Source organism: Mytilus californianus, unplaced genomic scaffold, assembly GCF_021869535.1.
Source record: "Mytilus californianus isolate M0D057914Y unplaced genomic scaffold, xbMytCali1.0.p SCAF_2, whole genome shotgun sequence".
Taxonomy (NCBI): Eukaryota; Metazoa; Mollusca; class Bivalvia; order Mytilida; family Mytilidae; genus Mytilus; species Mytilus californianus.
Genome location: NW_026262668.1, coordinates 10,859,613 through 10,873,279, shown reverse-complemented (window position 1 = coordinate 10,873,279; position 13,667 = coordinate 10,859,613). Strand labels below are relative to the sequence as shown.

At 32.6% G+C, this 13,667-nt stretch overlaps 1 protein-coding gene across 3 annotated transcripts in view; it reads left to right on the top strand.

Annotated features, from left to right (window-relative positions):
• Positions 1 to 12,197, top strand: part of LOC127727877 (uncharacterized oxidoreductase TM_0325-like) — a 33,634-nt gene extending 21,437 nt beyond the window's left edge. For all 3 annotated transcript variants that reach the window (XM_052235029.1, XM_052235027.1, XM_052235028.1), the window contains 5 exons: positions 5,146 to 5,186; positions 7,798 to 7,867; positions 9,088 to 9,124; positions 10,623 to 10,695; positions 11,940 to 12,197. In XM_052235029.1, coding sequence (XP_052090989.1) covers positions 5,146 to 5,186; positions 7,798 to 7,867; positions 9,088 to 9,124; positions 10,623 to 10,695; positions 11,940 to 12,116 — 398 coding nt within the window. In that variant the 3' untranslated portion in view covers positions 12,117 to 12,197. The remainder of the gene's footprint in view (positions 1 to 5,145; positions 5,187 to 7,797; positions 7,868 to 9,087; positions 9,125 to 10,622; positions 10,696 to 11,939) is intronic.
• Positions 12,198 to 13,667: the final 1,470 nt, after the last annotated feature.

Below are 13,667 nucleotides of genomic sequence, written 5' to 3'. Positions count from 1 at the left end.
AGGAATACAGCCGGGCATTTAGCGGTATCGGTTTGGAATCCAAGTATGTCATTTTCGGTTTCTCGTTCGTTGCCTTGACATTTGTGCGGCATCCGGGGTGACCTTATCCTTTATTTTGTATATAATTGTTTTTATATTTTGAATTTTTATATTTGTGAGGACGAGCGAATCAGGTGAGTGGGTGTGTTCGTATGTTTTTCATTTGTAGACGAAACACAAGCCATGTATCTTTGATGGGTTTCTTCCTATGATATTCAATAATACTTTTTTTCTTTGTATCCGAAATTTGAAATAATAGGAGAGTGACGAGACGTGTTTATATCTGATCAAAGAATTAAACGAATTTTTTAACAATTATTGGATAATGTCTAAAGTTATTATAGTGCTGCAAATTTAGAGGAGATATGATTGATTGATTGCTGTTTTCTGAACGTACAGTGGCAAATATTTCATGCAGATTTATGAGCAAGAGAAGAATTTTCAAACAAGAAATAAGAAGTTGCATGCGTTGTCGTTGAAAAAGAATTAAAAGAAAGTCCAATAAAAATAAACAAAACTAGTGTATATAATGTGCGAATCCTAAAATACCATTTTCACTGTACCCGTTATGAATTTCTAAGGTAGAATGATAAATAAACAGACGACAAATTCATGATTTTTGAATAGAATAAGAAATAAGATATAATGTGTACCGTTCATGATATAGGTATGAGATGCGGACGGGTTTTCATGGCGCCTACAGCCATCCAGGTGTAAAATTGATACACAAATAGATAAATATTAAGAATAGTTCACGAACAGAGCGTGCAAGAGATTTAAAAGCAGCAGTTAAGTTTCATTTGCCGAAAAATGTACCTTTTAACATAATTATTAATGGTGTATAACTTAAAACAGGTTTTGTTATTCAGCTTGTTGATTTTGAATTAAATTCCACTATGCTGTTTTCGTTATGCGATTCATGTTTACTGTCGAATAATTATACTAGACTTTAATTTTCACTGTAGGGGCGATTCATTTCTATTGTACATGCGATGCATTTTCACGGAAGGAAATTAATTAATTTTCATCATATAACGTCTTAATTCAGCCGACTCTAACAAAATTTATGAAGTCAGAAGGATTGATTATATGTGACCCGCCACGACATTTCCAGGCTTATGGAGGTAGAACATCATTGTGAGAAAAACGCTGTTAACTATATGTGACTAGCCACTTCCAGGCTAATGAGGGTACATTGTCTAAACTTTGCTTTTTGTATATTTATCTAGAACATTCTGAAGCAAAAAAAACTCTGTCATGTTGTTATGACCTATTTTTTGTAATAACAATGAAACGAGTCATTTCGAATACCGACATGATAATGAGACTGTTCGATGACGAATTTTTCATTATCGAAGACACTAATTTATAAAATACAAAATTATTGTATTCTATTGGCGCTTAGTAATCTTCAACATCGTATTTGAATAAAAATTACAACATTACAAACAGTTCTTAGCTCTATTTTAGAAAATGTAATTTAAACTTGTTAAAATGAAGTTAGTATAAAATTTATCAAAGAAAGCTTTTAGAATTCCTTTTTTTTTAATTTGTCTTTTAACTTAGATTTATGATGCATGTCTCTATACGTAGATGCGACGCGTAGCAGTTTATAAGTAGTTGTTCTCATATATGCATTTGATACAGTGCATTTATTATGGATATATTTTAGACTCCATTTATGAAAATCTATAGATCAGAGAATTTTGATTTTTTGTATCAATTTAAAATGTAGATTCAAATATTTATATGTCGTTGATACAGACAAAAAGATCTTATCATGTCAAAATCATGATACAACAGGAAATTTTCATGTGCACGGTCTGAACACAAGAATTTACAGAATAAGCATATTTCTTACTGAATAGAGAAAAATGGCCAAAAGAATTACAGAATACAGAAATGTAAAACCCACCCACCCCCCTTTCCCCCCCCCTAAGATATTTTAGTGAGCGTTGAGGGTATGCGTCCGATAAACTATTTATTTTTTTATCTTAATATTTTTGTTTGAATAAAATTAATTGAATATTTCAGAAGTTATTGAAGTGTTTATTAACACGCGCCGTTATTTGGAATATGTCATGCATGATCGATGATCATATTCGATTGTTGATTAGGTCTATACAAATACTTAATTAGGTCGTCTGATCTTTAGTAATTAGTGAAGGTAATCAACACATACTAGTTAACCAAGCAAGAAAGGTTTTCTTAGAACAAAAATAAAGATAAAAGTTGCAAAAAATGTTAAATAAACGTTTCGTTTTGTTTGTTATAATATTAAAGCCATTTGAGAATTTTAAGAAATCCATTCAGTTTATTTAATTTGAAAACGTTAACAAATATAGATCTAATTCATTGCAAAGTGTGGCTTCCTTCAGGGATCAAAACCCCGTTTTAACAGCGTTTGTTTAAAGGTTAATTATGCATTGGCCACGTGTCGTTAAAAAACAAACTGATTAACAATATAATAGAGTTACGATACTGTTGTCAGGTCATTAAAGATTGCATATTTTGGCGTTGATATTGATTCACTTATAGGGTCTTTGCATCTGCACTAAACACATTTATTTAAAAACCAGTTGTTGGCATGACACGGGTTATGTTCTTCTCATATATGTTATGATGGTATGATACTAAACCCCTAACGGGAAGGATTGTGCCTGATATTCATATGATGAAGACATAATCTTTCAATCAGTTTAATTGAAGTCTGGAGCTGGCATGTCAGTTAACTGCTAGTAGTCTGTTGTTATTTATGTATTATTGTCATTTTGTTTATTTTCTTTGGTTACATCTTCTGACATCAGACTCGGACTTCTCTTGAACTGAATTTTAATGTGCGTATTGTTATGCGTTTACTTTTCTACATTGGCTAGAGGTATAGGGGGAGGGTTGAGATCTCATAAACATGTTTAACCCCGCCGCATTTTTGCGCCTGTCCCAAGTCAGGAGCCTCTAGCCTTTGTTAGTCTTGTATTATTTTTAATTTTAGTTTCTTGTGTACAATTTGGAGTTTAGTATGGCGTTCATTATCACTGAACTAGTATATATATTTGTTTAGGGGCCAGCTGAAGGACGCCTCCGGGTGCGGGAATTTCTCGCTGCATTGAAGACCTGTTGGTGGCCTTCTGCTGTTGTCTGTTCTGTGGTCGGGTTGTTGTCTCTTTGACACATTCCCCATTTCCATTCTCAATTTTATTGTAAGGTAATAAATATTTCAGGTATTGGGCATTTGTCATTATCATGATTAGATTATCTAATTGACAACAAACACTTTATACAACTAACCAAGTAAGTACTAAAATGTAACACTTTGCAATAAATGGATGATAAATTCCTGCACCATATTTTACTCTTTTAATAGGGAAAATTAAGGAAAGAAAAACGGCGCGTGATATTTGTTTTTTTAAGGATTATAACTTTCTAAAAGAAAACTCATTAGAACTTCGAAATGGTGTATTTCAACTTTGCTTAACTTATTTCAACATTTTAGTTATTTGTCCTAGTTAATTGTGCGGATGCCAGATTTATGTAACATATTTCACTATCTTCACAAAGACAAATACGGATATAACATTCAAATTCTCTTAAAAAAAACCCTCTCAAGACAAACTTCTAAATTCTAGATCCCTCTGATCTTCATTATTATCGATACACTTGTCATACATGTACATCCTGAATAAATCAATTGTTATTTTTATCAAATTTGGGAATTTAAAACTTCTAAAATGTTTCCCATAAGAGCGTAATCTTTCATTCTTCTCTATCTGTATAGATGCACCATTGTATCTATATCTTATCCCTTATGACCATGAAATTTTCCTCCAATGTGTCGTGGCTTTCTATTGGCTACTTTTTTTCAGTTAATCGATTTTCTCAAAATTCTCAGATAATCCCGGATTATTTCAGAATTTTCAGATAATCCAGGATTTTCTCCAGTTAATTATTTATCTAATTTTGTGAGGAATATAATGAATTATCTCAAATATGCATTAAGCTGAGAAAATCCCGGTTTATCTTTATGCATGTTAATATTTATCTTTTTTTTAATGTCCGAAGGAGTGTATTAATGTTTCCTTCATTTAAAAGCACGTTACTATTAACATTTTGGAATCTTTTTGGTTATTCCATATTGATAGAACTTTAGTAGGTTTTTCAATATGAATTGGATTTGGAATAAAACAGAATATTAACTTGCGGGAAAAGTATATTCAGCGCGAAAAAATTCGCGTGCTTTTACGTGCATAATTATGGTAAAATCGTTTGGTGTACAATTGGTTTTGGTAAATTATTGTCATTACATACATTCTCTCTCTCGGAATACGGAATAAAACAATTACTGTCTTTTGTTTCGGTAAATATAGGGTTTGATTGACTTTTGAAAGCATTAAGTTTATCATGTGTCAAGGAAAAATATTATGATTTTGAATATTCATCGAAGCATGCCTCAGAAGCCTGTAATGCAGTGGTTGTCGTTGGTTGTTGTCCGCATACTAATTTGTTATATATAAATCAGGTCGTTAGTTTTCTCATTTGAATTGTTTCACATTTATCAGGGCCTTTCATATCTGATTTTACGGTAAGAGTTTTGCTCATTGTTGAATGCCATACGATGACTTATAGTTGCTTACATCCACGTCATTTGGACTCGTGTAGAGAGTTGTCTCATTGGAAATCACATCACATTTCATTATTATTTTTATATTAAATGATTGCTTTTGAGTAAATTTTGTCGAAATTGAAATAAGTTAATCATTTCAGACACCTGATTACCTGAGATAAAATGTAAAATCATTATAGCAATTAATATGATTTTTATCCATGAATCACTGCTTTTTCATCCAATCCCAACGCCTTTCCCATCCACCTTTTTACTTGAATAAATCCACAAGGCAATTGTTTTCACTTAAAAATAAGAAGACATGTGTCAAAGCAGTTTACATTTTAATATTAAGAGATAGAAAGATAAAAATAACCTTTCTTTTCACTAAAAATGCGTTTTTCTTTTTTAAAATTTTTTTAAAGGGCTATTTGCCTTGAATTTTAGATAACTTGCTTGTATTTTCTTTTTTTACCATTCATTATTATTTCTTTTTTTTTCTACAGGAAATATTGTATTTGTTTCAAGTATTTGTGGCAGTAGACCGGTAAGTTCAACTCCTTTTTTTATGTCGAAAGTATATGTGGTGTAAATAAAGGCAACAATAGTATACCGCTGTTCGAAACTCATAAATCGATAGAGATAAAAACAAATCCGGGTTACAAACTAAAACTGAGGGAAACACATCAAATATAAGAGGAGAACAACGACACAACAAAAACACAACATTAAAAATGTAACACACACAGAAACGAACTATAATATAACAATGGCCATTTTCCTGACTTGGTACAGGACATTTTAAGAAAAAAATGGTGGGTTGAATCTGGTTTTGTGGCATGCCAAACCTCCCGCTTTAATGGCAACGTCAAACACAACACCAAAACGACAACATCACATGACAGGACCACAATACAAATAAATGGGAGAACATATAGGACAAATAAACACACGAATAATAGCTAACAAAAGGTACTAGGCTTAAAATTCAATACGCCAGACGTGCGTCTCGTCCACACAAGACCATCCAGTGACGCTCATGTGAAAAAAGCTTGAAAGCCAAAACAAGTACAAAGCCGAAGAGCACCGAGGACCAAAACTTCAAAAAAGTTGCGCCTAACACGGCCAGGGCTTTCTGCCTGGGACAAGAACATCCTTATTATTTAGAATAATTTATAGTTTTGCAAACATTAAATTTTATAAAATGACTATATAATAGATATACATGATAAAACCGAAGTAGGGACTAACTACAGAATAAAAACGGATACATTACATAAAACAACTTAATCCAACATATAAAAATACACAGCCGAGTTAACCAAAGCATCAACGCACAAAGTGACGTCACATTTGAAATTCTAAAAAAACACACAAAGTGACGTCTCATTTGAATTTGTAAAAATATTTCCCAAAAAAAAGATAGGATTAGGATTGATTCAAGATTAGATTTGTTATACTGACATTACATTTATTAATAACAATGACAATTACAATACTTATTAATATCAAATTGTGGTAGTAATTAGATAATTAGTTGTATTATCTAGCTATGTCGGTGTTTCTTCTGAATCAAACTGTAATCCATATATATCGTATAAATTTCGTTTGGATCCAAACTTAAATCTAATAAATGAAGGGGGTGATTAATTATCTTTACCATAACACACGAATTAAGACTGGTTAGGTTCAATCATCATTTCTAGACATTTACCTCGAATTTGACAACAGCGGTCATCTCAGTACCAGAATCTATAACAAACGAGACGATTTCAATTGTCATCACCTTAGCAGTAATATACCAACTTCACCGCGTATGGAGTGCACATTTCTCAACTCATACGATATTCAAGAGCTTGCAGCTGTTACTCAGACTTTGTAAAACGTCATCGGTGTCTGAGCAAAAAAATTAATAAGCCAGCGTTTGTCAAAGAACGTCTTGTCCCTTTTCACAAAAAGTACATCGGAAAGTTCTAAGACCTAGTAGATAAATATTCAGTGTCTACTTCACGAATAATACAAGAATGTCTTGATTTATAGCTTATAGTTGCTGATGATGTGTATCTTTTTATTTTACATTAGTTTCCCCGTCAATTGTCTTCGTGCTACTAGTATTATGTTTCTTTTGGTTGTATAACTTTTGATGTAAATCGGTATTCATGCATCCCGCCGTCATGTTTTTGACTTTTAACTTTGGGCATTCCTGGTGCAATTGGGTCATGAGGTGTGATTAGGACACACACGGTTTTTACAGTGTTGTTTCCATTTTGTTTAGCCTTGTATTTAAAATATTTTTTTATTTTTATATTATCAAAAAACTTTTTTGTTGACGTTATTGTCAAATTTATTATCTCCTACACCTTTTTTGTTGGTGTCTTTGTTATATTAATTTGTATGTTTGTTTGAATTTTTAAGTCAGTCTGTGATGTATGTTTACACAGTTATTTCTGCTGTATCCCAGTTATTGTCACATTTACCTATTATGTAAGTTTGGGTTGCTTACCTAGTTTTGTCAATATAACGGAAATATACAACTGTCATACAAGTGGGAGGTTTTGCCAGCTGTAACCAGGTTTAATCAACCATTTTCTTTGGAAAATGCCTGTACCAAGTCGGAGATTTGGCAGTTGTTTTTCGCTTGTTGTTGATTTTATCAGTTTTTATGGACTTCCCCTTTTTGAATTTGCCTTGGTGTTCGATATTTTTGTTATATTTTTTTTCTATATGTCTGTGAATTTGACAAATATTTTTGATCAAATGAGTTTAATTTATGGAGATAATTAATTAAAACTGTGTGTCACATTTTACACTATTTTCTGGAATAGCCAGAAAACTAAAACATATACCCCCATTTTGTCTTTTATTAGTAGGAGACAATAAATCTGAATAGTGCCACCCTTGTGTAGATAAAGTGTCTGTTATATTTACAAAACAGTGAACAAAAAATGAAAAGCTTTGAACGCGATATTTCTCGAAAATAAGTACGATGAAATGGATGTATATTTTAGCAAAACATAAGGAAAATCTATTAAATTATGTTACGGATGTCAAGTTGGTTAAATATTTGTATACACTTTTTAGTGTCTGTCCACTTATAGAGTATAGAAATAAAGCATGAGTTGATGGTCTCAATGAGTACCTATACATTGTTTTTACAGATGGGAGAGCTGCCTGTATATTGTATGAGTAAAGCGGCTATTGATATGTTTACACAATGTCTTGCTTTAGGTCAGTATATATTGTATGGCTTTAATGTCCCTTTAGGTATGTAAATAGCTACACCCACTTCATCTGATCTCTGGTGGATTGTTGTCTCATTGGCGATCATACCAAATCTCCTTATTTTTATATAGTAAGGTACCTAGAAAGTCGCAGAGATAACGATATTTAAGAAGGTATAATACAGGGAACATCATCCCTTGTGTTGGGATGGTGGGTTGTTGATGGAGTCGTAGTTTTCATACGGCCAGAGTTTTAGTATATTTTCCATAGAACTGCGACATTGAAGTCAACTGATTTTCATATTTTCAAATGTAACTGAAAGGAATAAAATTGGAGAAGGTGGGGGTGTTCTTGGTTTGATGTAAAACTGCCTTTTTATTTATTAATGTCATCTCGTTCTGTAAAACAGCAGGAAATTTTAAATTGCCATTAATGCACTAACAAACAAGAATGTGTCCATAGTACACGGATGCCCCACTCGCACCATCATTTTCTATGTTAAATGGACCGTAAAATTTGGTTCAAAACTCTAATTTGGCATTACAATTAGAAAGATCATATCATAGGGAACATGTGTACTAAGTTTCAAATTGATTGGACTTCATCTTCATAAAAAAATACCTCGTCCAAAAACTTTAACATGAAGCGGGACAGACGGACGGACGTACAGACGAACGAACGGACGCACAGACCGAAAAACATAATGCCCTTCTACTATCGTAGGTGGGGCATAAGAAGGCTTTTGGACATAAGTAGATTATCATTCTCCTTTGCATCCACACCCCTGATTAATCTCCTCTTCTCATGATTAGAGTTGATGGTCATAGAAGGTTGAGATTTTGGCAACAACTGTACATGTTAATGTTGCTGTGATATTCTATATACTTTATTCAATCCGAACTTTCCATTTTTATGTAACTCCATTTAAACTTGATCTGTATATTAGGTATATATAGACATAATCTACAAATTTTATCAGTTTATATAATGCCTTTAAATTGACGCCTTATTCATTTACGTGTGTTTCATATCAGGATTTCCTGGCTTATAAGGAAACTGCTGAACTAAGAGTTTCTTAATGGTAACGTTGAAAGTCATCTCTTCGAAACTGTTACGGACGCCACCTTTCTTGATAGATCGTTTTTGAATATCCTTGTCAAAGATGGCCATGGATGTTCTATTAATGTTTGAAACATAAATAAGTTGACTTTCATGGTTTATTTCAGAATTGGCTCCATTTGGTGTAAGAGTAAACACCGTTAGGTAAGTTATTTATTTGGTTGGTATCTATTAGGAACATGGCAGTTAGACTTTAAGTAAAATACATTTAATTTACAATAAAATCTATTGAAAAGCACCACACAACCAGGTTATTTCTGGAAACCACTGTCTTAAATGGCATAATAGTAGTATTTTTTCATTATGGTATATTGGCAATCATGTAGTATCTGGTTTTCAGATTTCTGCCACCATAGTTTTACCCCTGCAAACCAAATTTGAGGTATATAGGAACCACCTTGTTCGTCTAACCTTCTGTGTGTTTGTCCGTCTGTCTCAATTCGTGTTAGGGGCATAACTGTTGTACAGTAGCACTTAGATTGACTAAACTTGGTATACAGATGCAGTATTTAAAACTAACATTTTTGACAGTCTTCAGGGTTTTGCAATAATAAATACAAGCATTAATTTGTGAATATACAGTTAAAAAAACTCATCCTTTTGTTCCTGTGCCAGATTGACTTACCGGTAACCCGGTGTCAACCTCACACAGAGGCAATGGTTATATAAAATAAACATATTGAAAGCCAGATATAGTTAGTATTTTATTGGACCATAAATTCAATAAAGTAATTTTATCATGGTAACCTTTCGAAACGGTTCACTGATACTTTTGTTATGATTAATGATAATATATCAACAACATCCTCCGTCTGCAAATGTATTCCCTGTTCAGCTCATACATATATTTATTATTGACTCAAATATACAGATTGACAATGAAGGATGTTTGAGAAATAAATTTTTCAACAAGAGAGAAGATTTCAATTTTCCCATTCTGACGTTTCATTTCTGTGTTTCAACATTCCAGTACCGCTAGCATATTTATTTTCAAGTTGGAACGATATTCCAGGGCTTGCATTTCCTATCATGATTTCTTTGAAAGAGTGTTTATGCTTAAAAGTAAGTTATTGCATCAAGGGTTCCAAATTGAAACTTGGAGTAATCCCTTTTACGGACTCCATCATGATTTAGTTGACCGTTATGCGATATCTGCGTCACAGATGACCACGGATATGTTCAACTTGTCGTGACCACAATCTCGTCGTATCTTCCTCGATTGTGACATTACTAAATGCCTATCAAGGTATTATTTTGTACTTGCAATGTGTAACACGACGGGTGTCACAAGTGAAGCAGGAACTGTCGGCCCTCCCGATACCCATAAGTTCATCCCGGTTTTTGGTGCGGTTTGTATTGCTAATTCTTTATTCTTTAGTTTTCTGTGTAGTGTTTTTGTATTGTTGTTTGTCTTTAAATCGTTTTTCTTTTTGGCCATGGTGTTGTGTGTTTTTATTGAACTAAGGATTTTTATTGTCCCCTAGGTATCCTCTCTCTCTGTCTTAAAAAAATTATACAAATGTTATATACATTATATGTTGATCAGCGCTGAAGCACCATCTGCGTTTGTTATATTTTTTGTAGACTTTCCAAATTAAATATTAGCGTTGACCGCTTTGTTAACAGTATGTTTCCTATTTAGTCCAGGTGCAATAGTTTCAAAGATAACTAGACGTGTAGAAAGCGGATATCAGTCTGATGAAGACTATCAAAAGGTACCTTTATCGTTACTGTGGATTTTCATTGTGACAAAACTTTTGTAAAAGTAATCTTTTTCATTCGAAAATATAAAATCTCCATAGACATTTATTATATGAGTGACACATGCATGCATTCTTCAAATGTGTACCAAAGGTTCAACTTGTGATTGTATATGGGATAAACGCTAAGTCAGACCAAACTAACTATAAATGGCATTTTAAACTGAACACTAAAATATCAGAGCAAAATATATCCACCGTCATCCAAAACTAATTTATACCATTTGAGACGTTTTGTTATTTCTAGGTATCAATTGTTTTTGTTAAACTGTTTCATTGACATGTATTTTCAATAATACTCAACATGAAATGGTCAAATTTGAGTATAACTATCAGTTTCAGAAAGTACTGTCCGCTAAGTAGCCTGTGCTTTGTTACTTGTAAGACTTAAATTATACATTTCAACATTGAATATCCATCACATAAATTGTTTTGATTGTTCAAAAAGATGAAATGATTCTCTCCCTTAAAAAGCTGTCTTTGAACGATTTAACTGTTCTATTTGTGGCCTTTTCACCCAAAAGTTTAATATGTTTGGCTATCCAAATTTTTGGTCTATATCGTAACTGTTGAAAAAATTATTCAATTACACTTTTTTTCGTTGTATTGGGTCTATTTAAAAAATGAAAAATATTTTAATGAGATACTAACGTATATTTTAAATGCAACTCTCACTCATTTAACGTGAAAGTTATGTTGTAAAATTGAATGGAATTTCAGCTTATTACCTAAAAATGGACATTTTAATTTAAGCAATGTTTACGCGATTTATTTTACAAAACGAATTCGTTCTTTTTAATTTTCACTGTATTTGAAAAATTATTCCATTTTATCTGGTTTTACGAATATTTGCCCATGTTATCTTAGTAAGAACCATAGCTGAAAACAGTCCAAAATATCCACCTCATTCATTTATGTGTTCTTTTGTATATTATTAGTGGTTTGAATAAGTGAACATTGTAATGTAAATTATTTTTTTTTTGGCATTTCGAAGCAGCCTTGAACAGAAACATTATTGTGTGGGATAATACTATATCTACATGAATTATATGTACGTCTAACATATTATAATTATCTGGAAGTTTATCCTTGACTATATGTGTTTCATAGATTAAAGTACACTGTAGTTAGAATGTATAGTTTGGTTAATATTATATACAGTATGCAAACAAATCAGCTTCAACCTATTGTCGTTTCAGTTTTTAGTTGCAGAAGCAGCAAGACACCCACTTGGAAGAGTAGGCGTGCCACAGGATGTGGCATCATCAATTTCTTTCTTAGCTTCCGACGAAGCTTCATTTATTTCTGGTCAGATTTTATATGTCGATGGTGCACGACATTGCGTAACCGGTGGAATAACAACAAGTGTTAAATGATACATGTAATTGTGTATTTTATGGAATAATTTATACCATTAAACCTGAAGCAAATTATAAATATTAAAGAGCAAAAGTATTGATTTTGTTTGTCAAAGAAATGGGTACATACGAAATTAATCTTCTCTTAAAGAAAATAATATAAAACACATTATGTGATACCCGGCACACTACAGACAATAAATGAACAACAAAATAAAATAGACAGCAACAAACGACAACCACTGAATTACAGGCTCCTGGCCTAGGACACGCACATACATAATAATTTAGTTATGTCGGGCCATTTTATAGCTTGCTTTACGGTTTGGGTTTTTCTCATAATGGAAGGCCGTAAGGCGATCTATATTTTCTTAAATCTACGTCATTTGTTCTGTGGTCGATAGTTGACTCATTGGAAAAAATACCACATCTCCTTATTTTTTATTTTGAGAGCTGAACCCTTCCCTACATAAAACAATGGTGTAACAGCATAACATTAGAACAAATATTTGAATAAATTTTGTTGGGAAAGAGTTGACTCGTCATATCAGCATTAAGCATACCAAAAACACAAAAAAAACAAACAAAAAAGAGTGCGCGCAGTTAATGAAATTTTTTTTTTAAATGCTTATACTGTGCACATTTCGTCTATATAAATTGCCTTTCCATACCATCATTGGCATGTAAATTGTTTGGTCGAATATTGTAAAAATAATTGTATAATGTTCGAGATTGCATGTTAGTTACGTAAGCGCATCACTGTTTTTGATATCCTATGGTGTTTTTTCTTTGATAGAATATGTTCGTTGTTGTTCTGTGGTTTGCATGTTGTGTCGACTATTATATTATTTGTTTGTGCGTTTCTCTGTTATGAATGTTCTTGCGTGTGTTTGTGCTGTATTTCTGTCACGTAGTGTTTTAGCGATATTTTTTAAACATTGTCATAAAGCGGGAGGTTTGGCATGCCATGAATCCAGTTTCAACCCACTATTTTTTCTTAAAATGTCCTGTACCAAGTCAGGAATATTGCAGTTGTTATCAAATAGTTCGTTTCTATGTGTGTTGGTGTTTGTTTTTAGTTGCACTTCGGTGTTCCTGTTGTTTATTTGTTTTCTTCTTATTGTTGATGTTTTCCCTCGGTTTTAGTTTGTAACCCGGACTTGTTTTCTCCCAATCGCTTTATAATTTTTGAACACCGGTATACTACTGTTGCCTTTATTTAGTCTTGCCAGTTGCGCTCGAATCAAACCAATTGGAAGACCAAATCAAATACTAAGCTGAAGAGCATAAAAAACGAAAATCCCGAAATTTTTTGCCAAATACAGTTAAGATAATTTATGTCTGGGAGAAGACAAACTTAGTGTTTCGAATAATTCGACATTTGATAACAGTAAATTTATAGATAATGAAATTATCAATGATATTTCATGTCGACGCCAATGAGCTGAAAACTAGGCTGATACACACTGGGACGAGTCGTCCACCAGAACATGCAGAAGTGGCATCGATCCTGTGGTTGTTAACAATTAATTAAAAAAATACCACGCTTTTAATTTAATATGTCAGGCG